At 39.3% G+C, this 26625-nt stretch overlaps 1 protein-coding gene across 3 annotated transcripts in view; it reads left to right on the top strand.

Annotated features, from left to right (window-relative positions):
- Positions 1-726: 726 nt before the first annotated feature.
- The window catches only part of MYH8 (myosin heavy chain 8), a 32135-nt gene continuing 6236 nt past the window's right edge, over positions 727-26625 (top strand). Inside the window, exons 1-33 of one of the 3 annotated variants that reach the window (XM_023190846.3) lie at positions 727-747; positions 952-995; positions 2426-2665; positions 3683-3826; positions 3911-4067; positions 7007-7034; positions 7135-7243; positions 7331-7423; positions 7561-7624; positions 8255-8353; positions 8443-8546; positions 8710-8848; positions 10026-10144; positions 10230-10379; positions 11796-11966; positions 13143-13452; positions 13567-13634; positions 15852-15939; positions 16024-16141; positions 16483-16606; positions 16703-16839; positions 18608-18863; positions 21305-21547; positions 21639-21815; positions 21896-22041; positions 22128-22218; positions 22308-22697; positions 23108-23234; positions 23888-24006; positions 24134-24330; positions 25814-25997; positions 26082-26247; positions 26364-26488. In XM_023190846.3, the coding sequence (XP_023046614.2) occupies positions 2456-2665; positions 3683-3826; positions 3911-4067; positions 7007-7034; positions 7135-7243; positions 7331-7423; positions 7561-7624; positions 8255-8353; positions 8443-8546; positions 8710-8848; positions 10026-10144; positions 10230-10379; positions 11796-11966; positions 13143-13452; positions 13567-13634; positions 15852-15939; positions 16024-16141; positions 16483-16606; positions 16703-16839; positions 18608-18863; positions 21305-21547; positions 21639-21815; positions 21896-22041; positions 22128-22218; positions 22308-22697; positions 23108-23234; positions 23888-24006; positions 24134-24330; positions 25814-25997; positions 26082-26247; positions 26364-26488 (4653 nt within the window). In that variant the 5' untranslated portion in view covers positions 727-747; positions 952-995; positions 2426-2455. Of the gene's footprint in view, positions 748-951; positions 996-2425; positions 2666-3682; positions 3827-3910; positions 4068-7006; positions 7035-7134; positions 7244-7330; positions 7424-7560; positions 7625-8254; positions 8354-8442; positions 8547-8709; positions 8849-10025; positions 10145-10229; positions 10380-11795; positions 11967-13142; positions 13462-13558; positions 13635-15851; positions 15940-16023; positions 16142-16482; positions 16607-16702; positions 16840-18607; positions 18864-21304; positions 21548-21638; positions 21816-21895; positions 22042-22127; positions 22219-22307; positions 22698-23107; positions 23235-23887; positions 24007-24133; positions 24331-25813; positions 25998-26081; positions 26248-26363; positions 26489-26625 lie in introns of those variants that run through there. The other 2 variants (XM_023190844.2, XM_023190843.2) reach the window with 2 other exon arrangements.

The following is a 26625-nucleotide window of genomic DNA, read 5'->3' as shown; positions in this document are numbered from 1 at the left end:
ATAATTTATTTAAATAATAGGGTATAAATTACATTAGTGGTATGATATGTTAATTGTTAAAGCAGATTACAAGGCATACATGTACTATATATGCATGTATAATATGATCCCACTTATATGCCTCTATCTTATTTCTGCATTAGAGATTACAGAGACTTTTTTACTTACCTGTATTTTTTTCTGTGATAAACACATATTATTTTCTACTAATAATATTTTTCAAGGTTAGATGAGTGGGCACTGGCCCAATGGTGGAGACTCAATGTGGAATCTCTGCTAAGCCTGGACTCCAAGAGTGAGTGTCTGCAGTGGCCCAAGGGAATGCAGTGGGGGGTTCCTGTGGTAACAAATAAGGAAACGTGCTTAAGGCCCTGACAGCCGTGTGTCCCGGGTATCTGATCATTTGGCTACCACAGGCGTGCGTGAAAGAGTTTGCCAAATTGAATATAGCTCTTAAGAACTTACTCTGAGGCCCCATCAGGCACTGTCAAAGATTCCCTTCCCAGCACACTAGAAAGCACTCTCTCCCGGCAGATTGGTCTCTGTCAAATTATTTATAGGAGATTGGTTTGCATACTCAAAATGATATGAATACTTCTAATTATATCCAAACATGACAAATGTCACTACAAACTATGTTGCCAAATGTCTTGCCCTAACAAAGAGGAGGTAGTTGCAGCATCAGCACATTAGTTCCTATATAAGCAGGACTGACCCTTGTGCCTTATCTCCACCAAGAACCCAGAGGTAAGTGATGAGGGCCTTGGAACTCCAAAAACCCCAGGTGGGGCAAAAGGGCTGACCTAGTAGCTTTTTGTGAGCATTAAACTGCTCTCTCCATCTTAACTTCTATCTTCATAGAATCAAGCTTTAGGGTAGGGAAACTTCAATTCTGTAACTATAGTACTGGAATTTCGGAGCATCACTAACAAGAAGCTTGTTGTTTTACAGTGTGGAACACTTGTGAAATTGCATTTTCATCTGGAACTCCAGAGGTAAGACTTGGCTTTATTAATTTATTGATGACAGAGGGGATATAGTCTAATGAAGCTGTGAACAATCCTTAATTATACACCATTTCCATGTTTTTGCAGTTATATCAGGAAAGAGTGTTTCTGAATGAGTGTTTATAAATGCTAGAAAATAACTTTTTCATAATGTCTTGTTCTCAGAGACTATCCTCATTTGAGTTCTAAGATTAAAAGACCGTTTAGAACAGAATTAGCTTTGACAGGGAGTTCTGAGCTGTGCTTAGAACTGTCCAGCGGCAATAGACTAGTCCATGCCAGTCTTCTTCTATGGCAAAGCATTGAACACTTAAGACATTTTATAGACACTTTTGAAGACCCCAGAAAGATTCTTACCTAAAAATATAAACACAAACACCATTGTTAAAACCATTATATTTTAGCTACCTTTGATGATTCACTATTTGTTGTTAGAAAGACATTATTATTTACGGAAAACGTCTCAAGTGTTACATCCATGGGGTGTAATACCGTGACTAAATTCCATGACTAATTTAAGACGGATCCTGCCCTTCCCTAAGTAACTTACTAATTGAAAATAAAGGAAAAACTCAACCAATCTAACATGTCCACATAGCAGAGGCCTATCTATTAATCAGAAGACAATGGCTTACATGCATGTGATGTACTCTTAAATTTTTTTCTCTGTTTTCTGGGTGGAAAGAAAAGAACCCCATGGAATTTATGTGGGAAGAAGGGCCTTTGTGCTGAAGCTCTCATTCCTCTGTTAGATCTGTTAACTGACAGCTGAAATCTCTCATGTCAAAAATGATTTTGGAATCAAGGCAATGCTAAGTCTGTTGGGAACAAGCCAAATGACAAAAAATTCGGAGTACTAGAATGTATTACGTTCTTCTAACAATCCACTGAGAGATACACCACCAAATATCAACATAAAGATGTTAAAAATAATTATTTGCTTTAGGAGAGAGAACGGTCATCTTAAAAGGCAAAGGTTTTTTGATAGCTTTGAAAATATCAACCTTCATTCGAACAAGACAAACTTTCTTTTCTCACTGTGTGATTGTCCTGGCATATGGCATAGACAAACACTATGCAGAAAGAGGAGAGGGAATTAAATAATGACAGTTGCTACAAAACAATCCATTAATAGTTTTAGCTGCAGAGGTTTCATTCTAATTCAGTTGTAGGTACCCTATCCCTGAGGATCAAGATATGTGATCTGAAAAAGAAACTCACAGTCCTAAAAATGAAATCTCAAATTACAGTCTGACTCCAAACTTGTCCTTTAGACTGTGTTAGAACACTGGGGAGTGCCAGTTTGGAGGAACAGTTACAGCACAGGCTATGTTCAACATGTCTTTCATTTCAAAGCCTAACTCACATTTGTGACTTCTGCTTTTTATTTCTCTCTCTCCCGTTTCTTTCCTCCCTAGGCAGAATCCTTTGCTGAATAAATCGCAGCCATGAGTGCGAGCTCGGATGCTGAGATGGCTGTTTTTGGCGAAGCTGCTCCCTATCTTCGAAAATCGGAAAAGGAGCGGATTGAGGCCCAAAACAAGTCGTTTGATGCTAAAACATCTGTCTTTGTGGCGGAGCCCAAGGAGTCCTATGTGAAGAGTGCTATACAGAGCAAAGAAGGAGGGAGAGTAACTGTAAAGACTGAAGGTGGAGCAGTAAGTGAAAACAGGGAGAAAATACTCCCCATTTTATTTCTTGGTTCAAAAGTTGAAGCCTAACTTCCTGGGAATCTCCAAGCCTGTTGCCAATGCAAACACCCTTCTAGTCAGTGTAGAGACATCAGATGCGGAAGGCAAAAGGAATTCACAGCAATAATTTCATGTCTTCCCTTCCCAACTTCGCACAGGACCTCACCCCACTATGTATGGCCTTCACTATCTCCCTTCTTCAATTCCCCACTTCCTAGTGTGAATCTCCAAACGTGAGAGAAATGAAAACAAGCTCCTTCTATCAGAAGTTAAATATTTACTTAGTTAAATAATGTATTAATATCCCCATTACTTCCAGAAAACAAAGTTTCTTAAAGAATGAAAGAAAAACAATAAAAATTTAGCCTCTTAAAATAAGAATAAAAGGATACAAAGTGATAAATCTGGGATAAGAGAATGTGGGAGGAAAAAATCTTTTAAAAAGATAGTGTCCTAGCTCATCACAGGAAACAGGTTTTCTTAACACTTAAGCTCTGAAATGAATATATTTCATGCCTTTTTTAAGAGGACATTAAATAAAATAATGAGAAGTATGTGCGATTATAGTTTTACACCAAAATATACAGGCAAACATAAACCCTACCTCCAACTATCAAAACAAATTGGTCTCAGCCAGGGGCAGTGGCACATGACTGTAATCCTAGCACTTTGGGAGGCTGAGGTGGGTGGATCACCTGAGATCAGGAGTTTGAGACCAGCCTGGCCAACATGGCAAAACCCTGTCTCTACTAAAAATACTAAAATTAGTATTTTAGTAATACTAATTTTACTATTTGGGCATGGTGGTGGGCGCTTGCAATCCCAGCTACTTGGGAGGCTGAGGCAGGAGAATCGCTTGAACCAGGAAGGCGGAAGTTGCAGTGAGCTGAGATTGCGCCACTGCACTCCAGCCTGGGCAACAAGAGCAAATCTCTATCTCAAACAAACAGACAAAAACGAACTGGTTTCTTGCTTACTCACCAGACTCTAACTGTCAGGGAAGACCAAGTCTTCCCTATGAACCCTCCAAAATATGACAAAATTGAGGACATGGCCATGATGACTCACCTACACGAGCCTGGAGTGCTGTACAACCTCAAAGAGCGCTACGCAGCCTGGATGATCTACGTGAGTGTCTGTAAATACTTTTTATTTCATGTCTCTCTCTGAGTAAAAACAAGATCCAAATGATAAATGTTCTGATCTTCACAGACCTACTCAGGCCTCTTCTGTGTCACCGTCAACCCCTACAAGTGGCTGCCGGTGTACAAGCCAGAGGTGGTGGCTGCCTACAGAGGCAAAAAGCGCCAGGAGGCCCCGCCCCACATCTTCTCCATCTCTGACAATGCCTATCAGTTCATGCTGACTGGTGAGTGAGAGAGGCATCTATTTACAGAAATGTGTAAATAGAATCTTTGCGGAACAGACAGACCTCTTCCGAGCCTCATTATATTATAATAATACATTCTAGCCACATGGGGCTTCACTGTCTTCAAAAAACTTTCACAGCCGTGACATCTTATGCTCTTCCCAGCAGCTACCTCCATTTTACAGATGAGCAAAGTGAAGCTCACTGAATTCACTGTCCTACCCAAGCTAACACGGATAGTTAAGTGGAAGGCTAGCTGAAACAATTACTAGACCACTGTAAACATATTTATTGTTTTCCATATTTTTTTACTTTCCAATTTGGATAGAAAAAAACTGTTCAAATAGACTTTTTAAAAATACCCAGGTTCACAGCAATCAATGAAAAGAGTTATCAGCCACAGCTGGAAAACTTTGTGAATGCTTACATTTATTTTTGAATGACACAGCTAATATTGCCAGCCTTTAAGGGTAGAACATGAGTAAAGAAAGCTATGATTTTCTTCCCAAAGATTTGAAGCACTTTCCTATTAAAATGAAAGGAAAAAATCTTTTCTGAGAAAAATTTTTAAATTGTATCAAAGCCTGTTATTCCTGCCTTATCAAGGTATAAACAGCTTTGATATGCATTATTAGCCCAAATACAGCATTAAAACCTTTTATCTTCATACACCAAATGCACTGCCTTTGGAAATAGTTTATATTCCTGAGTTTCCTGTTGTTCCATGGAATTTTGGAAACTAAGGTGTTTTTTCTTTCTTTTTGGTTTGTTTTTTTGCACTTGTTTTTAAATTGTCTTTTCAAGGGGGAGAAAAAAGAGGAAGGGATAAAATAGGAGTCTCCCATTACAAATTGGCCAACAGATTCTACAAGGATTCTATGCCAGTAAACTGTTCTTTGGTTGTCAACAGAAGCTAACTACCTCCCAGAAATTATCCAAACGCTGGCTCATTTCAGAGGTTTTAATACTCAGCAGCTGCATTTACACAGCTATGTACACCACCCCTGCCCTCCCACCCAGCAAGCTCTCTGCTCCAAATGGTTTGGTTTGGGGCTGCTCCAAACTGAAGGTTACTTATGGCTCCCAAACATGATTTTAGTACAAAATGGTGCAGCGCTCTAGCATTCGAGCTGGTGAATGTTATTTTAGCATTGCCAAGAGACCCGAACATTGTTTTCTTATCTGTGCTCCCACTAGACGTGATATAATCTTCCACGGTTTTGCTTATAGTAGAAAACAAATCTATCTGACTAGGATGCAAAATCTGCATCAACTTCCCTGAAGAGAAGGCTAAAGTTTTCTGAAGTCTATGTCTATATCTACATCTAAATAACATCCAGATTTGTATCTATTTTCCCTGAATAGATTTTTAGGTTTTAGAATTCTCTAAAATCTATAATCTAACACTATAGAATTAGAGATTTAACAAATCAGCAAATTGATATAAATACAACGTATCAGTCACATAATCAGTGACATTTGTTTTTATTATTTAGAAATGCATATAAGATTAAAAGGAAAATAAAAGCAGATGAACACAAATATTCACAATTCCAGACCCCATCCTTATTTAGTATTGCCAGAAGTCAAATGAGTGACATCAAAAGCTGGGAAGAGGCCAGGAGGATATCTTTGACCTTAACTAGCTATGTACTTAGTATTAGAAAAGTCACTTCCTCCTTTATCGGTCTCAGTTTTTTATCCCTCAAATGTAAGGGTTGGCCTAAGCAATTTCTAAGATCTTTTATGACTTCAAAATTCTGTAATTCTAATTGAAGTATTTATAAATAATATTATAAGATGTCTGGGATTTTCTTTAAAATAATTCAGTGAGATTGGGATGGCGTATAGATGATATAAAATTGGCCAAATGTTAATAACCGTTGCATCTGTATGATGGGCACATGGAGATTCATTATATTATTGTCTCTACTTCTGTATATGTTTGAATTTTCTGTAATAAATGTTTTAAAAATTAATCAAATATGTACCTTACACTCATTAGGATGTTTACTATCAAAAAATCAGAAAATAAGAAGTTTTGACAAGAACTGGAGAAATTAGAACTCTTGTACACTGTTAGTGATCATGTAAAATGATTCGGCCACTGCGGAAACAGTATGGTAGTTCCTCAACAAATTAGAAATAGAATTACAGTATGATCTAGCAATTCCACTTCTGAGTATATACCCAAAAGAACTGGAAGCAGGGTCTGGAAGAGACATTTGTACAACTATGTTAATAGCAGCATTATTTACAATAGCAAAAACATGGAAGCAACCCAAGTATCCATCGACAGACGAACAGATACGCAAAATGTGGCATACACACGCAAGAAGATATCCTGCCTCTAAAAGGAAGGCAATTCAGACATATGCTAAAATATGAACGAATCTTGAGGGCATCATGCTGAGTGAAAGAAGCCAGTCACAAAAAAGACAAATACTCTATGATTCCTCTTATATGAGGTACCTAGAGTAGTCAAATTCACAGAGGCAGAAAGTAGAAAGGTGGGTGCCAGGGAACGGGAGGAGTAGGAGATGGGGAGTAAAGAGTTTAAGGGACACAGAGTTTCAGTTTGACAAGATGAAAAGAGTTATGGAGATGAAGTGTGGTGATGATTGTACAACTTTACGAATGTATTTACTGCCAGTGATCTCTACACTTAAAAATGGTTAATGGTAAATTTTATGTTATGTGTATCTTACCACAATTAAAAATTAACAAATACAAAAAGGAATAGATGATTCCTTGCTCCCATTTTCACAAATTTTACAGTGAGAAGCAAATGGCTATTTTGGAGGATAAATACAAAACCAAAACCAAAGTTGACATCTTCAAAAAGTTACAAAGAACAAGCTGTGTTTGATCTGAACTGATTCAATAATCTTCATATTAAATATGCATTTTTTAACTGATGACTTTGTATTCATTCACAGATCGAGAGAACCAGTCCATCCTGATCACGTATGTGATTTTTTTTCTTCTCTGATTTGCAAGGATTGTCTTAGATGTTGACAATGCAGGCCATAGTTCTCTGATTTCTTCTCTGATTTCCATTTGACAGCGGAGAATCTGGTGCCGGAAAGACTGTGAATACCAAGCGTGTCATCCAATACTTTGCAACAATTGCAGTTACTGGAGAGAAGAAGAAGGATGAATCTGGCAAAATGCAGGTAGGTCTGGTAGCCAGAGTCAAAGACTCTGTCAAGGCTCTCAGATATCTGGAGTTCCAGATGTGAGAACTGCTCCTTCCTTTGCAGGGTACTCTGGAAGATCAAATCATCAGCGCCAATCCCCTACTGGAGGCCTTTGGCAATGCCAAAACTGTGAGGAATGACAACTCCTCTCGCTTTGTGAGTCTCTTGGTCACAGAGGGGTCTACTCCATCCCTAACTTCCAGAGTAGCCACATCTGAATTATTATTGAATTACTATTTCAGTTGCATCTCTCTGTGTGTTTCAGTTTTCTAATATTAAATATTCTTTTCAAGGGTAAATTCATTAGAATCCACTTTGGAACTACGGGGAAGCTGGCATCTGCTGATATAGAAACATGTGAGTAACAGGACCACTGAAAATCAAAACAGAGAGACAACTGATTTCACTTGCAGGGATATTTTGCAAGCTTTGCTGCGCATGAAGCCTGTTAAAAGCGTAGTCTGCTGCCAGTACTGCCTGTAAGCTAATGCCAGGCTTACCCATAATCCACTGAGTGCTCCCTTTATCTCAGTCTCAGACTTGATGGTTCTGTAACACATCCTAGAGAAATTCCTGCCTCAGAAGCAACTATGATTTTTTTCCAGGACAAAAGCTAGGGCTACCTATGGGTTTCCAATACATCTCTGTGGTTTGCTCCAGATCTGAGTTTTGGTAGATGTTTCCAAGGTAGCCCCTCACCACAGAGTGAATCCTAGGTGATCCAAAGAAGGAGGGGACGTTAGGGATCAGCTAAAATACAGAGGTCATGGATCCTTCATGTGAAAAATATATTTGTCCTAGAGCAGGTATGCTTCAGTTGCTGCTCTTAGACAGTGAGAATCACAATCCATCTGCAATTGGTCATCAAGTTGAAATCTCACTGGAGCCAAATGTAATGCCCCAAATTTGACCAAAGACGTGAGTTTCATTTACCATCTCAGAAGCACTGATACTTTTTTCTAACTCGATATCTATTTCCCTCTCCAGATCTTTTAGAAAAGTCCAGAGTTACTTTCCAGCTAAAGGCAGAAAGAAGCTACCATATTTTTTATCAGATCACTTCCAATAAGAAGCCAGATCTAATTGGTAAGAAAGAACTTAAAGTCATAGATGGAAGTTAATATTTTATTAACAATGTCTAATGTAAAATGTATGCCCTGAATTCTGTGACCCAGAAATGCTCCTGATCACCACCAACCCATATGACTATGCCTTCGTCAGTCAGGGGGAGATCACAGTTCCCAGTATTGATGACCAAGAAGAGTTGATGGCCACTGATGTAAGTCAAACACACTAATTTTAAAAATCCATTACATATGGGAATGATAATAGCAACTTACTGTAGGTAAGTAACTTACTGTGGTTACCTTAGGATATGTATAAATTCTCTTATAAGTTAGTCTCTTCAGCCCTAACCTCTGTCCTATCATTTTTCCTGGTAGAGTGCCATTGACATCCTGGGCTTCACTCCTGAAGAGAAAGTGTCCATCTATAAACTCACAGGGGCTGTGATGCATTATGGGAACATGAAATTCAAGCAAAAGCAGCGTGAGGAGCAAGCTGAGCCAGATGGCACAGAAGGTACCAAATGAAACCTTTTCTGGGTTTAATGAGAGAATGTAGCAAAAAAAAAAAAAAAAAAATCCTATTTTACACTCACATCTCCTTTGTGGCAGGACTTGTGACTTGTGAAGGGCATATACACATTTACACACACTGCATGCTTTCCTCACCCCCTCCCTTCCTTACATCTCCATGTCTCCATCATTTCCATCCAGCCCAAATAAGTCACAACAAACCCCAAAAGCCACTTATAAGCACAAACTATGAGATAGAATGAGGTATAATAGTGCTCCTCGTTGGCCTTGGCAATGAAGGTGGGTATATGAGATAACTGTAGGCTGCTCTATTTCAGCACTGAATAGGAAGACCCTAGGAACGGACAACAGAGAATCTGCCCAAATTCAGGGCTGGGGAGAAAGATACCCCCAGAGTCATCCGTATGAATGTGTGTATTGTCTGTATATAAATCTATAGACAATATAGGCAGCAAGTAAGATTTTAAAAAAGGAATTGAGAAAAAAGATTATATATTCTATGTATGGAAAGAACACACAATATACAGGACCTACCACAGAAAGATAGTTATCGCTCCTTAAAGCCTTTCCTGACCACCTCGAATTGACATTCTTTCTTCTTCCTCTAAACGTTTCACCGGTTACTAGTGTACCTGACATGTGACATTTATTTACATTATAGTCACTGACAGAATTTTAGATAGGGACTCTGTAGGGATCACCCAGTAAAATTTAATCTCCACATTTTTAGATAAAGAAATTAATCCAGCAAGGTTTAATAGGGAGGGGAAAAACTAAGATGAGAATCAAAATATTCTGATGTTTACCCTCTCTAACAGTGAATATTTATATTATCCTTCCAATTACACCTAATGTGTCTTAAAAACAGGGACTATGGCTTTTACTTATAAAAAATTGCAGGACTGCAGTAAACATTACATATGTTTATGGTTGATAAAAAATTTCTTTAAAACTACTTGTAATAAATCACTAAAGGTCAGTATAAGCAATCAACCATTTACTGGCAACCACATGCTCTAAGGTTAGAGAATCTCATTTGGCCTTTTATGGAGTTATCTGAGCTTTTTATTTAAATAATAGGTTGAATTGGAGAAAAAATGGAAAGAGTAGGTAAAAGAGGATATCCTTCATGAAACATGTCCTGAACTGTGTCTCTGCAGTTGCTGACAAGGCAGCCTATCTTCAGAGTCTGAACTCTGCAGACCTACTCAAAGCCCTCTGCTACCCCAGGGTCAAGGTTGGCAATGAGTATGTCACCAAAGGTCAAACTGTGCAGCAGGTAAGTACATGACCTCAATGAATCACACACATCTCAGGCCTTCATGGCATGTCTTTAACAACACCAACAAACATTATCTATGAAGGTGTACAATGCGGTGGGTGCTCTGGCCAAAGCCGTCTACGAGAAGATGTTCCTGTGGATGGTCACCCGCATCAACCAGCAGCTGGACACCAAGCAGCCCCGGCAGTACTTCATCGGGGTCTTGGACATTGCTGGCTTTGAAATCTTTGATGTGAGTTATCTTCATATTAATAAGAATTAAGAAGGAGGCAATTGTGGGCTTTGATGTATTAAGTATTATCATTATTCATTCACATTCATAGTGTCCATATTACTTGCCTCCAACACTGCACCTAGAACAAGGGTTATCTGCAAAATAGGAGGTAACATAATGTACTACTAATAATAGCTAACACTCACTGGGCCAGCAGTGCACACTAGGGACTTCAAAATGTTACCTTATTTAATCTTCAAAACAACCCAAGGAGTAGCTAATATTCTCCCAACTTATATAAAAGAAACTGAGATGCAGGGAAATCAAAACACTAGCTAAAGATCCCACGGGTGCATAAGACAAATCCAGGACAGCAACCCAGATCTACAGCAGTTGGTCCATACACTAGCCTTCTTCATAGAGGAGAAAAGGCCCAAAGGTAGAAGCCTAGAGACAGATGAGAGTCTGTCTCTCCTCTTCCAGATTCATCTTACACAAACTATTTTACCTCAAGGGCATCAGTTCACCATCTATAAAATAAGGGAGTAAATTATTACAAAGACTCTTTTGGATCTTCAACTGCTATACTATATCAGGTCCCTGGTTTTACACACCTGACAAGGGGGATTTGCTAAATGTCTGCTATAAATAGAAGAGAAATTACCCTAACGATTTCACTTTATACATCAAGACCTTTATACTAAAGGTCTTAAGATCAGCTTTCCTTAATAATGTAACAGCCAAAGGTGAAAATGTGAACTTTATTTGGAATTGGAGAGTGGGAGTGGTAAAAGAAGCGAGGCTTGCCAATAAACTCCTTTCCCCTTTACCTTTGAATCTAAACCGTAACACAGGACCATGGTTGAACTTTTAACGTATACCCTTGTCCATGGAATCTTAGAGGAGAAAAGGTAAATTCTACCAGAACTTGTGTTCTAACATTGATATCTGGGATCCTAAACAATGCCTGGAATTCATGAGAAAGGCTCATGTGAATAAAGATCTTTTCTTTCAGAGTCTCACTCTGCCACCCAGTCTGGAGTGCAGTGGCACGATCTCGGCTCACTGCAACCTCTGCCTCCCAGGTTCAAGTGATTCTCCTGCCTCAGCCTCCCAAGTAGCTGGGATTACAGACGCCCGCCACCATGCCCAGCTAATTTTTTTGTATTTTTAGTAGAGACAGGGTTTCACCATGTTGGCCAGGATGGTCTTGATCTCTTGACCTCATGCTCCACCCAGCCAGCCTCCCAAAGTGCTGGAATTACAGTTGTGAGACACCGCGCCCGGCCAATGATCATTTTTTGAAGGAATAACAGTTTGAATTGCATTTCATTACTACATTCCACATTTTTTCAATAAAAGAATTTTTTCAGTAATGAATTTTACTACTATAAAAACTCATTTGATGTTGGAAATCTCTACTATTTTGTATAGTTCAACAGCCTGGAGCAGCTGTGCATCAACTTCACCAACGAGAAACTGCAACAGTTTTTCAACCACCACATGTTCGTGCTGGAGCAGGAGGAGTACAAGAAGGAAGGCATCGAGTGGACGTTCATTGACTTCGGGATGGACCTGGCTGCCTGCATCGAGCTCATTGAGAAGGTCAGTTTGGTTTCCAAAGAAGGGCAGACTGCGAGGATCACTTTCCCAGAAATCTTAAGCAATTCCAGAAAGTATTACTGTAATCTCAAATGGTTTGTGATCTGAACAAATTGGAAAATTACTACTTAGAAATGACTTCCTCTTTTTAACTTTTACATAAGAAAGATCTGACAGTGTTTACTTTGTTTTGTTCTAACCATTCTTATTCTGATACTGGATCAAATCCAACTTTAATGCAGCACTGAAAACTATTTGAGATGTTCTGCTTCACTGCAACTACTATCCTCATTAGTTCTTGATCTATCTCCATTATGATCCATGATGTCCACAATAAAAATATTTTTCTATATAAAAATTAATGCACACATGATACAGTTAGTGCTTTCATGAAAGCTAATCTGTTCAAAGTCAAGAAGTCAAACTGTATATGCTACTTCATAATCGATTTTATTTATTTAGTTAGTTAGTTATTTAGACAGGGTCTCACTCTGTTGCCCAGGCTGAAGTGCAATGGTGCGATCACAGCTCACTGCAGCCTCAACCTTGAGGCTCAAGCAATCCTCTCACCTCCGTCTCCCAAGTAGCTGGGACCACTGGCATGTGCTTGGCTAATTTCTGAATTTTTTGTAGAGACAGTGTCTTGCCATGTTGCCCTAGCTGGTCTCGAACTCCTGAATTCAAGTGATCCTCCTGTCTTGTCCTCCCAAAGTATTAGGATTACAGGCGTAAGCCACTGTACTCAGCTTATAATCTATTTTAAAGAAATCAAATACCCAAAATATCTTAAAGAAAGTTTGGTTGTTTATACTGTTTAATTACTGCATAGAGTCAACATCGTAAGTCAGCAAGTTATTTTCATAGCAAAAAAAAACTCTGACAATAGATTTATTCACTGAATAGGAAAAAAGAGTGATAATACACAATATTTCAACATGCTGTGTTGAGGGAGTTTGCATCCAGCTATTGTTTTAATTGAAAGTAATGCTACAGATTGAATGTGAGAAAAATAGTGCAAAAGTCACTGTAGTGATAAGGGACTTCTTTGAGCTATGACCCTGGTTTATTTCAGACATATATTTAATCGGGTGTGCTCATAATTCAGTCAAATGACAGCCACCATGTCTCTGTCTTTTGAGAGAAGTTAGGTTGACACCAATGTTACTTTTCTGAATTCAGCCACTGGGCATCTTCTCCATCCTGGAAGAAGAGTGTATGTTCCCTAAGGCAACAGACACCTCCTTCAAGAACAAGCTGTATGACCAGCACCTGGGCAAGTCTGCCAACTTCCAGAAGCCCAAGGTGGTCAAAGGCAAGGCCGAGGCCCACTTCTCTCTGATTCACTATGCTGGCACTGTGGACTACAACATTACTGGCTGGCTGGACAAGAACAAGGACCCCCTGAATGACACCGTGGTTGGGTTGTACCAGAAGTCTGCAATGAAGACTCTAGCCAGTCTCTTTTCCACGTATGCGAGTGCTGAAGCAGGTACTTTCTGTGTCCTTAATCTAAATTGAACCCATTCTCATAGAATGTTATAATACATGTTCATATAAGCCTCTGGTATTCTATTCTTATTGATGGGTTTTCTTTTTACCTCAGATAGCGGCGCAAAGAAAGGTGCTAAGAAAAAGGGCTCTTCTTTCCAGACTGTGTCTGCCCTTTTCAGGGTAAAGTACAAATTTAATTTGAAATATCTACTCAGTTTCTAGGAATTATCATAATTAAGGATTTAGAATACATTATGAGGGAATAAAATGTTAACAGGAACCACTTCAAATATCTGCTCTCATCAGAGTGTAGCCAAAGAAATACTACTCCTGTAGGAACGGATGCTTTACCCATTATTCCTTATTATGATTATCTAATGTATTCAGGATGGCCAAAATGTCCTTAGAAACTTTCTTATTATATAATGAAGCTGATTTCTAAAGAAGTATAGTTAAACTTCAGAGCTGTCCCTGTGGAGGGCCATATTCTTATTCCACTAATGTTGCCCTTTGAAAATGTTCCTGAGTTCCTCTTTGAGAATGAGCTTCAGAAACACTCTTTATGACATCTTTCACCAAAACATATCTTTGTCCTCTGAGGTGAATTTCATTTTTCCTTACAGCTGAAAATCATCTAAAGCCAAGCCCAATGATTTAAATGGATCATTAAGATACGAAATATCTCTTGAGATTAAAGAATAATGGTTTCACTACAAAATAATGTGATTTCCCTATGTAGCTTAAAAACTAGTTCTTATATGTGGACTAATAATGGCTTTTTAATCAAAATGTGTACGGCTAAGTCTCATTCCTTATAAAACTAAAATACAGACATGACATACAACCTATGATATAAACAAGAAAACTACTCTTGTTCTTTTTCTTTCTCACAACCAATTTGCATTATCTTACCAAATAAGACTTCTGTTTTACCAACTTGTTTTCATACATGTTTTCAAAATTAGGAACTCACATTACTTATTTTCTTCATTTCCTAATGGTTAACTGAGATATGGAAAAAAAAAAAAATCTGCCTTCTTGGCCAGGCGCAGTGGCTCACGCCTGTAATCCCAGCACTTTGGGAGACCAAGGCAGGCAGATCATGAGGTCAGGAGATCGAGACCAGCATGGCCAATATGGTGAAATCCCATCTTTACTAAAACTATATAAATTAGCTGGGCATAGTGGTGCGCGCCTGTAGTTCCAGCTACTCAGGAGGCTGAGGCAGAAGAATCACTTGAACCCAGGAGGCAGAGGTTGCAGTGGACCGAGATTGCACCACTGTACTCCAGCCTGGGCAACTGAGTGAGATTCTGTCAAAAAAAAAAAACATCTGCCTTCTTAAGCGTTTACCTAACAATATTGAGAAATATTCATATGAGTTTTCTATGGCTGATTAAAACATCATCCTCTGGCGCAACTGAGTATTTCTGGAATAACTCCCCCCATATGCTTCAGATAGTAAATAGTCTCAGGTACCCAACAGCCACCCACCCAAGGTTATATAGTTTCACTATTTTATTTTATTTTATTTTCGAGATGAAGTCTTGCTTTGTCACCCAGGCTGTAGTGCAGTGGCACGATCTTGGCTCACTGCAACCTCCGCCTCCTGGGTTCAGTTCAAGCAATTCTCCTGCCTCAGCCTTCTGAGCAGTTGGGATTACAGGTGCCCGCCACCACACCCAGCTAATTTTTGTATTTTTAGTAGAGATGGGGTTTCACCATGTTGGTCAGGCTGGTCTCGAACTCCTGACCTCATGATCCACCCACCTCGGCCTCCCAAAGTGCTGAGAATACAGGCGTGAGCCGCCATGCCCAGCCAGTTTCACAATTTTAGACTCTGCAAAAACCAAAACAAAACCAGAGGTTAAGAGATCCCAGGGAATAATACACTCAAGGAAGGAAAGGCAAAAGTCAGGACAATTGCTAACTTAGGTTACCACTGTAAACTGCTACTGTGAAAATGATTAGCACTGAGAGAGATGAAAGAGACCCCACAAACAATCTCAACTATTCTCAGATAATGTCCAGAGAAACAAAAGGGATTTTATAGAGTCAGGTAGCTCATTAGTAGCATAGCAAGGCCATCACTTTTTATCTTGTGATTCTCCATTGAGAACCTTTCCTTGTGAATCACAAGGTTACTGAATTGCAATTTGTTTATGAGACAGATCCCTGGTGTTACAAAGGAATACCTTGGAGATGTGCATTCCTTCCAAGCACTTTGGCCTTTTTGTTATTTGGCAGGCTAGAACTCTTGAGACCCTCAAAATACAGAGCAATGAAGCCTCACAGATGCATGCCTAGTAAAGTACTGTCTAGGTTCATTCCACATAATTACAAAAAAAAACCTGAAATAGAACTTTTTCATCAAGTCCTTTCTGTCTGGTTTTCTAGGAAAATTTAAATAAACTGATGACGAATCTGAGGAGCACACACCCCCACTTCGTACGGTGTATCATTCCCAATGAAACCAAAACTCCTGGTAAGACACAGAGAGTGAAATAACCAAACAGGCACAAGTTTGAAAATCAAATGCCCAGTAATGAGTACTGTTCTATATTTTTAGGGGCAATGGAACATGAACTTGTGTTGCACCAGCTGAGGTGTAATGGTGTGCTGGAAGGCATCCGCATCTGTAGGAAAGGATTCCCAAGCAGAATCTTATACGGTGATTTTAAACAAAGGTCAGTCTTCTTTGTTGTATTTCATTAATACTGTGAATATTTTACCATCTTAATTGTGTCCTCTGTTCATTTTGTTTCATATATCCTCAGTATATATTAAAAAATTAAGAAGTCGAATAATATAGTCTTGTGGTAGTAGGATAATACAACACGTTAGAAGGATAACAGGAAGCAGGCATGCAACAGAAAATCATATTGTTTTACTATCTGTCCTCAAAGGACAGTGGATTTTCTACTTTTATTTCTACTCTCAGATTTTTGTTGATATTTCTTTTTGGTGTCATTTTTGTTGGCATGTGGTCACATTTTCCTAACCATTCCTTCTTTGTTTAACTGAGCAGATACAAGGTTTTAAATGCAAGTGCTATTCCAGAGGGACAGTTCATTGACAGCAAGAAGGCTTCTGAGAAACTTCTTGCTTCTATTGACATTGATCACACTCAATATAAATTTGGACATACCAAGGTATATTGTTATTTATTTACACCTGACCCAAGTACCTTCTGCCATTTCTGCGTCTCCTGCAGTATGGGGATGATTTGTGACTGTCTCTTTCTCCAGGTTTTCTTCAAAGCTGGCCTCCTGGGTCTTCTGGAAGAAATGAGAGATGAAAAATTGGCCCAGATTATAACAAGAACACAAGCTGTCTGTAGGGGATTCCTAATGAGGGTAGAATATCAGAAGATGTTGCAAAGGAGGTAACAACCATACAGAATATCAGAGTTATAAGGTCCCCTAAGGACTATCAATCAGTCTTCTTCATTCATTAATTATTTCGTTTTGTGGCTAATAGTTCCTCTCACCCAATTCAGAACTCACTCCTACAACACAGCAGCCTTTGCTTCAGCTCTCACAATTGGATTCCCTTCAAAACGTCTCTCCTCCCTCCAGCCATCTCACATACAGCCACAAGAATAGTTTGCAGTAAACAGTATTTTCATCAAGCCAGTTGCTTGCTTGCCTGCCAAGGCCCTCTCTATTCCCCACCTCATCTATCATTTCCAACCACATAGCCTTTTCCAGCCAGGCTAAACAATTTGCTTATCTACTATTCTCTCATTTGCTTATCTCCTTATCTCATCTCTCCCCTCATCCTATTTTATCTGTATACCAATTTAAAACTTTAATTTCCCTTTTCTGTAACTAACCTCACCCAGTTTGTCTACCCAACACTACTGCATTCCCTCTGCTTACGCACACACTGTGCATTCATTTTTCTCATCTGTACTAATTCAGGCCCGCACTGGAAGTGTTCCTGAGTCTTTCCCGTGTGTGAACGTTATGGTCTGTGTCAAGGTATCTGCTTTCACAGAGTTACAAGTCTTAAAAATTGGACCTATAGGCCAGGCACGGTGGCTCACACCTGTAATCCCATCACTTTGGGAGGCCAAGGTGGGTGGATCACGCGGTCAGGAGATCCAGACCATCCTGGCTAACACGGTGAAACCCCGTCTCTGCTAAATATACAAAAAATTAGCTGGGCAAGGTGGCAGGTGCCTGTAGTTCTAGCTACTCTGAGGACTGCCAGCTAGGCTGAGGCAGGAGAATGGCGTGAACCCGGGAGGCGGAGCTTGCAGTGAGCCGAGATCGCGCCACTGCACTCCAGCCTGGGCGACAGAATGAGACTCCATCTCAAAAAAAAAAAAAAAAAATTGGACCTATAGAGATGGAATTTCCATTTTAACAAGCTTGAAGAAACAGACACATTGCTACAAGGTAGTCAAACCTAGCCAGTCGATGGCTATAGTTTGCAGTAGGGGTACCTTTTATTACTATTTTTCACTTTATTTCAATAAAATAAATTTTAGAGCTCAACAGAGGCTGAATGCCTCGCAAATATTAACAATCCAATTAATTAGTTAAGACTGAGGCACTTGAAAGAATTTGAGATAAGCCAGCGTATTATCTGAAGAAGCTAGCAAAAAAAGTTTATAGAGTGGACAATTCAGTGTTGGTCAAAATAAGAGGAGCAACTTCAAGGAAGAGATGACAAACCATACTCTCAGTTTAGGTGGGCAACTCAGAAAGCAACCTATGCCATTTCACAGTCCTTATCCGTATGCCCACAGACAGGCAGCACAATCAACATGCAATCGCCACGCCCACCTCAAATCACTAATACTGTCATATGTCAAATGGCATGTGCTGATCTTACATTCAAAATATTCACCCCTAAAGGCACTTTCTTTGCTAGTTTGATAGGGACTGAGAACACAGAAGATCTGCTCAATATGAACAGCATTCAATTAGCAAAGTGGTTATACTGAGGGCTACTGACCATGAGTGTGAGCGTGAGAATGTGAGTACACGTGCGTGTGTGTGTGTAAAGCCTGCATATAATATGTAGAGAATGTGACATATTTATTTGTGAGGGGCATTCATTAAAAGGGAAATCTGTGTGTGATAAGTAACAATAACATTGCCTCTAATGGATCAGTCTACACTGATATTTTCACGTCATCGCAGAGAAGCACTTTTCTGCATCCAGTATAATGTCCGTGCCTTTATGAACGTCAAGCACTGGCCCTGGATGAAACTGTTCTTCAAGATTAAGCCCCTCCTCAAGAGTGCGGAGACTGAGAAAGAGATGGCCACCATGAAGGAAGAATTCCAGAAAACGAAAGATGAACTTGCCAAGTCAGAGGCAAAAAGGAAGGAGCTAGAGGAAAAAATGGTCACTCTCTTAAAAGAGAAAAATGACCTGCAACTCCAGGTTCAATCTGTGAGTACACCATATTCTGAATGCACCATGTTACTGAAGCTTTTTTGAAACACACATATATTGTGGATTTACAAATGATCTCTACTTGAAAATCTCAAGTTGCTGTTTTTAATACCTCATTTATCTTTCAATATTCTATGAGGAAGAAAAGCCACAATTATTTCCAAGTTACAATGGGAAAAGGAAAGATTGAAGAATTTGTTTAAATAATATCACAACATTTAACAGCCATGAAGGAAGTAGCTTAAAGCCAACTCCCACAAGTCTCAGACAAATATTTTACCCCTTTGCCTGGGCTACTTTAGCCCAGCATTAAAAGTACAGCCCTATTTTCTAAATGCAAGTCTATGAGATGTATTTAAATTCAAAGTTATTTCTCTCTGTATGTCCTTTCCCCAACCCCCAAGATTTAGCACAATAAGTCCCCATTATATTCCATTTAAATGTTTTTTAAAATTCAAGAACAAAACGAACACTGGGAAATTAAAAAATATTCCCCAGGCCAAGGTAACCTAATAAATTAGGGACTGATCTTTATTTGAATTCTTTCATTAGTCACTTATAAAAACTTTATTGAGCTACACAGTTTCTGAGAATTACACTTTCTCATACATTCTAAAATTCATTTTGATAACTATGGGAGGAGGGGAGAGGGCCACAAATGGGATGCACAAAGCAAATGTGGCATAACTTAGCAACTGGTGAATCTAGGTTCATAACATATCACTGTTCATTCTATTTTTTTTTTCCTAACTTGACATATGGGTTTGAAAATTTTCAAAATTTCAGGGGCTCAACATAGACTTTCCACATTAACCAGATTTAGAAGGGAATAGGAAAACAAAACCAAACAAAAACACAAAAGCAGAAAGGGCTAAGAACAGTTCATCGATCTTTCCTGAACCAGAACTGTCCTGGGCAGAAGAACCTCTAGCCTAGTCAATGGTACAACTCTCTGAAAATTATGTTGCAGTTTAGCCCTATTGCCCATGTTGTGTATAAAAATAAAACAACGAAACCACAAAACTTAAAGAACATTTCTGTTACACTGGGGAAATCTGAATATAGACTGTATATTAGATAATATTATTGTATCAGTGATAATATTTTCATTTTAATAACAGTATTGTAGTTATACAGGAGAATGTTCACGTTCCTAGGAGTGAAATGCTAAAATATCATGATATCTACCATTTACTTTAAAATGATTTAGGAGAGTGTGTGTGTGTGCATGCGCATGTGCATATATATGTGTCTATGTGTGTGTTTAGAGCGAGAAAAAAACAGTAAAATGCTAAAAATACGAGGATTTAGGTAAATGGTATATGGCAATTTATTGTATATTCATACGGCTATTCTGCACAGTTTTCAAAATAAAAGTTAGGGTAAAAGTTCCAAAAAATAAAATTCATTTTAAGACTAATGGGTAATTCTTTAAATGGAAATGTAAATTTTCAACAATTATAGCACTGTATGAACTATCAGGAAGGTTTTAGTATATTAAAAAATACTACATGGAAACGTATTTAAGTTATTTTTCTTCTTTTTCTTTTTTTTTTTTTTGAGACGGAGTCTTGCTCTGTCGCCCAGGCTAGAGTGCAGTGGCCGGATCTCAGCTCACCGCAACCTCTGCCTCCCGGGTTCACGCCATTCTCCTGCCTCAGCCTCCCGAGTGGCTGGGACCACAGGCGCCCACCACCTCGCCCGGCTAATTTTTTGTATTTTTAGTAGAGACGGGGTTTCACCGTGTTAGCCAGGAGGGTCTCGATCTCCTGACCTCGTGATCCGCCCGTCTCGGCCTCCCAAAGTGCTGGGATTACAGGCTTGAGCCACCGCGCCCGGCCTCTTTTTCTTTTTTCAATACAGCCTAGCAATTAGTGGTTTGAGGGGGACAGGGAATGATCAAAACCAAAACTAACCAATTTAACTAAATCAAAATCTTTAAATATTACAGCTGAAAAGCTCATGGCAATCATTTATTTGAAATACACATATATGAATATATAAATATATACATATATGAATATATTTAAATATATACATATATGAATATATAAATACATACATATATGAATAAAAGGAATAAAGCAATTTGCCCAAAGTCATACATATGGAAGCAATATTGGGACAAGAATCCAGGCTTCCTTTTGCCTGATTTAGAGGTCTTTCCACTTTTCTACAAATTATTTTTTAAATAGACAATAGCTCCAATCCAATAACTTTGCAAACTAGTTTGCTTCTAAAACTACAGTCTCACTTCTAATAAGCTGCATTTCTCCAGACCATGTAATAATGTTCATTTCAATTAAATCGAATGTTTCATACTGATGAAACATTCAATAGACTTCAATAAAACACTATTATATTTGTGGAAAAAAAAAAAAAAAAACCAAGTTTCAAAATAAGTAACACTCTAAGTATCTGAATGAATCTCTCCATAGGAAGCAGATAGCTTGGCTGATGCAGAGGAAAGGTGTGAGCAACTGATTAAAAACAAAATCCAACTTGAGGCCAAAATCAAAGAGGTGACGGAAAGAGCTGAGGAGGAGGAAGAGATCAATGCTGAGCTGACAGCCAAGAAGAGGAAACTGGAGGATGAATGTTCAGAACTCAAGAAAGACATTGATGACCTTGAGCTGACACTGGCCAAGGTTGAGAAGGAGAAACATGCCACAGAGAACAAGGTATCAATCATATTCTACAATACTGTATGGAGGTTCTGCCACCAACTAAATTGCTTTATAGGAGAAATAATCTCTTTCTTAACCTTTGTAGGTGAAAAATCTTACAGAAGAGATGGCAGGCCTGGATGAAATCATTGCAAAACTGTCCAAGGAGAAGAAGGCTCTCCAGGAGGCCCACCAGCAGACCCTGGATGACCTGCAGGCAGAGGAGGACAAAGTCAACACCCTGACCAAAGCTAAAACCAAGCTAGAACAGCAAGTGGATGATGTAAGCACATTTTAAATATCCCTTTGAAAGATTTTTTTAAAACATACTTTCAATTTTTACCATATTTACTTTCTTATTAGCTTGAAGGGTCTCTGGAACAAGAAAAGAAGCTTCGAATGGATCTAGAAAGAGCAAAGAGGAAACTGGAGGGTGACCTCAAATTGGCCCAAGAATCCACAATGGATATAGAAAATGACAAACAGCAACTTGATGAAAAGCTTAAAAAGTAGGAGCTTTTTAGAAAAAAACTTCTATGTGATATCATCTTTCAATTCATATGAGTATTAATACGTCTTGTTCTTCTGTCTAAAGGAAAGAATTTGAAATTAGCAATTTGATAAGCAAAATTGAAGATGAGCAAGCTGTAGAAATTCAACTACAGAAGAAAATTAAAGAGTTGCAGGTGAGTCATCTCACCTCTAGTTTTTCTGCATACCAAAAAAACACTGAAGTTGAGATGAGTTTATGTTTATGTGCTTCTTTCATTCCCAGGCCCGCATTGAGGAGCTGGAGGAAGAAATCGAGGCAGAGCGGGCCTCCCGAGCCAAGGCAGAGAAGCAGCGCTCTGACCTCTCCCGGGAACTGGAGGAGATCAGCGAGAGGCTGGAAGAAGCCGGTGGGGCAACTTCTGCTCAGGTGGAATTGAACAAGAAGCGGGAGGCTGAGTTTCAGAAACTGCGCAGGGACCTGGAGGAGGCCACTCTGCAGCATGAAGCTATGGCTGCTGCTCTTCGGAAAAAGCACGCAGACAGTGTGGCTGAGCTTGGGGAGCAGATTGACAACCTGCAGCGGGTCAAACAGAAGCTGGAGAAGGAGAAGAATGAGCTGAAGATGGAGATTGATGACCTTAGCAGTAACGCAGAGGCCATTTCCAAAGCCAAGGTACCCAATACTGTCTCTGAATGAAGGTAATCATCTATAAGAACACCCACTGTTCTTATCACTAAACATTATTTGCAGGCATTTTTCAGGACTACTTAAATATTTTCTAACCTAATATATCCCATTCTATAGTATTTTTTTAATGCTGGTTATGATCTATTAAGATGATTTCAAAATCCACTTTAAGCAAGTGTCAATATTATTGGGATAAATGGTCTCCCACAATAACCAGTTTAGGCACATTATGCACTCACCATGCCTAAATTCTTGCACTTTACACAGAGTTGATGTCCTAACTTTCTACTCACACTTGACATGAATTTATTTACTCTACAAGTATTTTAAGAATCAAGTTTTAACTTTTTTTATTGCATTCAATGTCTCATCTTTCATTGCTACACATCCTGTAGGGGAACCTTGAAAAGATGTGCCGCGCTCTAGAAGACCAAGTGAGTGAGCTCAAGACCAAGGAAGAGGAGCAGCAGCGGCTGATCAATGACCTCACAGCGCAGAGAGCACGTCTGCAGACAGAAGCAGGTAAAGACATCTTCTCTGGGTCCCAAAAACATGGACTAAATAAAAAGGATTCTAGGGGTTCTAATAAACAGCAATATTCCCACTTTAGAGAAAGATAAACAAATGATCAGAGTTTGCTGAGAAGGTCAAAAAGGAAAGAAAGCAAGACTGAGCAGACAAGTTTACTTACAACACTCCTGTGGCAATGCTGCTTTTAAATCTCCGATTCTAACCAGTTCTATAAAAATACTTAGAAGCAGATGATGTGTAAACACATCACGCACAAACAGACACACACACACAGACACACACACACACACACACAGGTTGAGTATCCCTAATCTGAAAATCAAAAATCTGAAATGCTCCAAAATTCAAAACTGAGGGCTGGCATGATGTCCAAGTGAAATGCTCACTGCAGCATTTCAGATTTTAGATTTTCGGATTAGGGATGCTGAACTGGTAAGTGTAATGCTAATATTCTAAAATCAAACAAAAATCTGAAATCTGAAACACTTCTGGTCCCAAGCATTTCAGGTAAGGAATATACAGCTTGTGTGTACATATATACACACACACACACACATATATATATGCATACATATATATAAATATAAAAGGTTTAGGCTTATTTTTATGCCAGTAAAAAATTCCCTTATGTCTATTATTCCTAGGTGAATATTCTCGACAATTAGATGAGAAAGATGCTTTAGTCTCTCAACTTTCAAGGAGCAAGCAAGCATCTACTCAGCAGATTGAAGAGCTGAAACGTCAACTAGAGGAAGAAACTAAAGTGAGTTTTGCCAAAGATTTTTTTGACTAACCAAATCTAAACCTGCCCAGTTAGGCTCTACTTGGGATGTGTACGTTAAATATCACTGAATATATGAATTTATGTCACTGAACTGCTACTTCTGCAGGCCAAGAACGCCCTGGCGCACGCCCTGCAGTCCTCCCGCCATGACTGCGACCTGCTGCGGGAACAGTATGAGGAGGAGCAGGAAGGCAAAGCTGAACTGCAGAGGGCGCTGTCCAAGGCCAACAGTGAGGTTGCTCAGTGGAGGACCAAATACGAGACGGATGCCATTCAGCGCACAGAGGAGCTGGAGGAGGCCAAGTATGTGTTGTGAACTCTAGAAAAGGAACTCCCAGAAGCAGCTGTGATATTTATGATGATGATAACATAACAATAGCAAAAGCTAACATTTATTGAGTGCATACTGTGTCAAGTATTTTATATATATATGCATATCAGTTTATTTACCTTCATAACAGTACTATACTGGTATCATTATTCTAATCCCCATTTTACAGATGAGGAAGTTGAGGCTATAAGATGTTAACCAACTAACCCAATGGTTATCTGCTTAATAAATGATACAGCTGGGTTTGGAGCCTGTCATTCTGATTCCACAGCCCACCTTCTTAAGCACTGAGTAGAAGACATACCTCTTAAAACTCACATTGGAGGCCACCAAACCATACATAATGTTTAGGGTTTGGCCTAAATAAAGTAAAGCCTTAGTCTACATATAGACAAATGGAGACCTTCAAGTAAATCTCCTTGGGCATCAAGTCAAATGTTTTTCTCTACCATAAGGATGTATACTTGGCACACAACTGAAAATGAACTGAGAATGTAGAGAATTCAGGAGGGGGGGAAAAAACCCTGCCTTTGTTTAAACTGCATGAATTGTCCTGATTTATCTATGAATTTCTTTCCCTGGAGAGATTGTCCAAATACAATGATTAGAAGAAACTGGCTGTTCTCTAAGGAAAAGAATACATAAAATGGAATGGAAAGTCTGAGAAAGCAAATGAATATGCTCAGTATATTTCTGGCCAGTAAAATATCTAGTTAACCTCAAATTCATATTGGAGTCAGAATGAATATATAAGTCAAACAACAAGATTGTCCTGGCTAATAATTTTCCACAGTCATAATCAGAAGTCTTAAAAATCCTGAGTTACTTAGGTAGTAAGGCACATACAATGGCAGCGCCAACAGCAGCCTCTAAGAATTCTATAATATTCCAAGGACTTGTTTCCAACTCTTCACCACTTTGGACCTTTCCAAACAGTTTACCAATCTAGAAAGCAGTTCTGGCTGCCATCATTTTGAAAATCATATGCTATTTGCCAGTATAGAAACAGGACTGTGGCCAGGCGCAGTGGCTCACACCTGTAATCCCAGCACTTTGGGAGGCCAAGGCGGGCGGATCACCTAAGGTCAGGAGTTCAAGACCAGCTTGGCCAACGTAGAGTGAAACCCTGTTTCTATTAAAAAAAAAAAAAAAAAATATATATATATATATATATATATATACACACACACAAAAATTAGCTGGGCGTGGTAGTGCATGCCTGAAATCCCAGCTATTTGGGAAGCTGAAGCAGGAGAATAGCTTGAACCCGGGAGGCTGCAGTGAGCTGAGATGGCGCCACTGCACTCCAGCCTGGCGACAGAGCGAGACTCCGTCTCTTAAAAAAGAAACAAAAGAAACGAAACACGACTGTGAAAAGGTTCCAAGGAGGTTATCACTTTGCTTCTTTTGCTTCGGGTCTTGGCCATTCTCCTGATTGCCTGGCTAACTTTTCAGGAAAAAGTTGGCCCAGCGCCTGCAAGAAGCGGAGGAACATGTAGAAGCTGTGAACGCCAAATGTGCTTCCCTTGAAAAGACAAAGCAGCGGCTCCAGAATGAAGTTGAAGACCTCATGCTTGATGTGGAAAGGTCTAATGCAGCCTGTGCAGCTCTTGATAAGAAGCAAAGGAACTTTGACAAGGTGGCCCAGACTGCTTAAACTTTAAGAGCGTTTTACTTGGTCTTCCTTTCTCCTTGGATCAACTCATGATTTATTGCTTTTCAGGTCCTATCAGAATGGAAACAGAAGTATGAGGAAACTCAGGCTGAACTTGAGGCCTCCCAGAAGGAGGCCTGTTCTCTTAGCACCGAGCTGTTCAAGGTGAAGAATGCCTACGAGGAATCCCTGGATCAACTCGAAACGCTAAGAAGAGAAAATAAGAACTTGCAACGTGAGTCCTCACAGTCCTCCCAGTCCTCACAGTCCTCCCTACCCCATGTATCCCTGGGAGGACCTTGCCATGTTGCCATCTTTCTGACCATTTCTCTCCTGTCTGTTCAACCACAGAGGAGATTTCTGACCTCACTGAGCAGATTGCAGAGGGAGGAAAGCAAATTCACGAATTGGAGAAAATAAAGAAGCAAGTAGAACAAGAGAAATGTGAAATTCAGGCTGCTTTAGAGGAAGCAGAGGTACATACTACCTTGTATTATGTTATGGAAAAACAAAGACAAACATCAGTTGAAAAAAAAAAACAAAGTGGGGCTAGTGATAATTTAAACTTACAGGATCTTTATGAAGGGCAACTTGGCAATAGTTATCAAAATCC

The sequence above is a fragment of the Piliocolobus tephrosceles genome, chromosome 16 (assembly GCF_002776525.5).
Source record: "Piliocolobus tephrosceles isolate RC106 chromosome 16, ASM277652v3, whole genome shotgun sequence".
Taxonomy (NCBI): domain Eukaryota; kingdom Metazoa; phylum Chordata; class Mammalia; order Primates; family Cercopithecidae; genus Piliocolobus; species Piliocolobus tephrosceles.
Note: the sequence above shows the minus strand (reverse complement) of the source record. Positions and strands in the feature narration are given on the sequence as shown.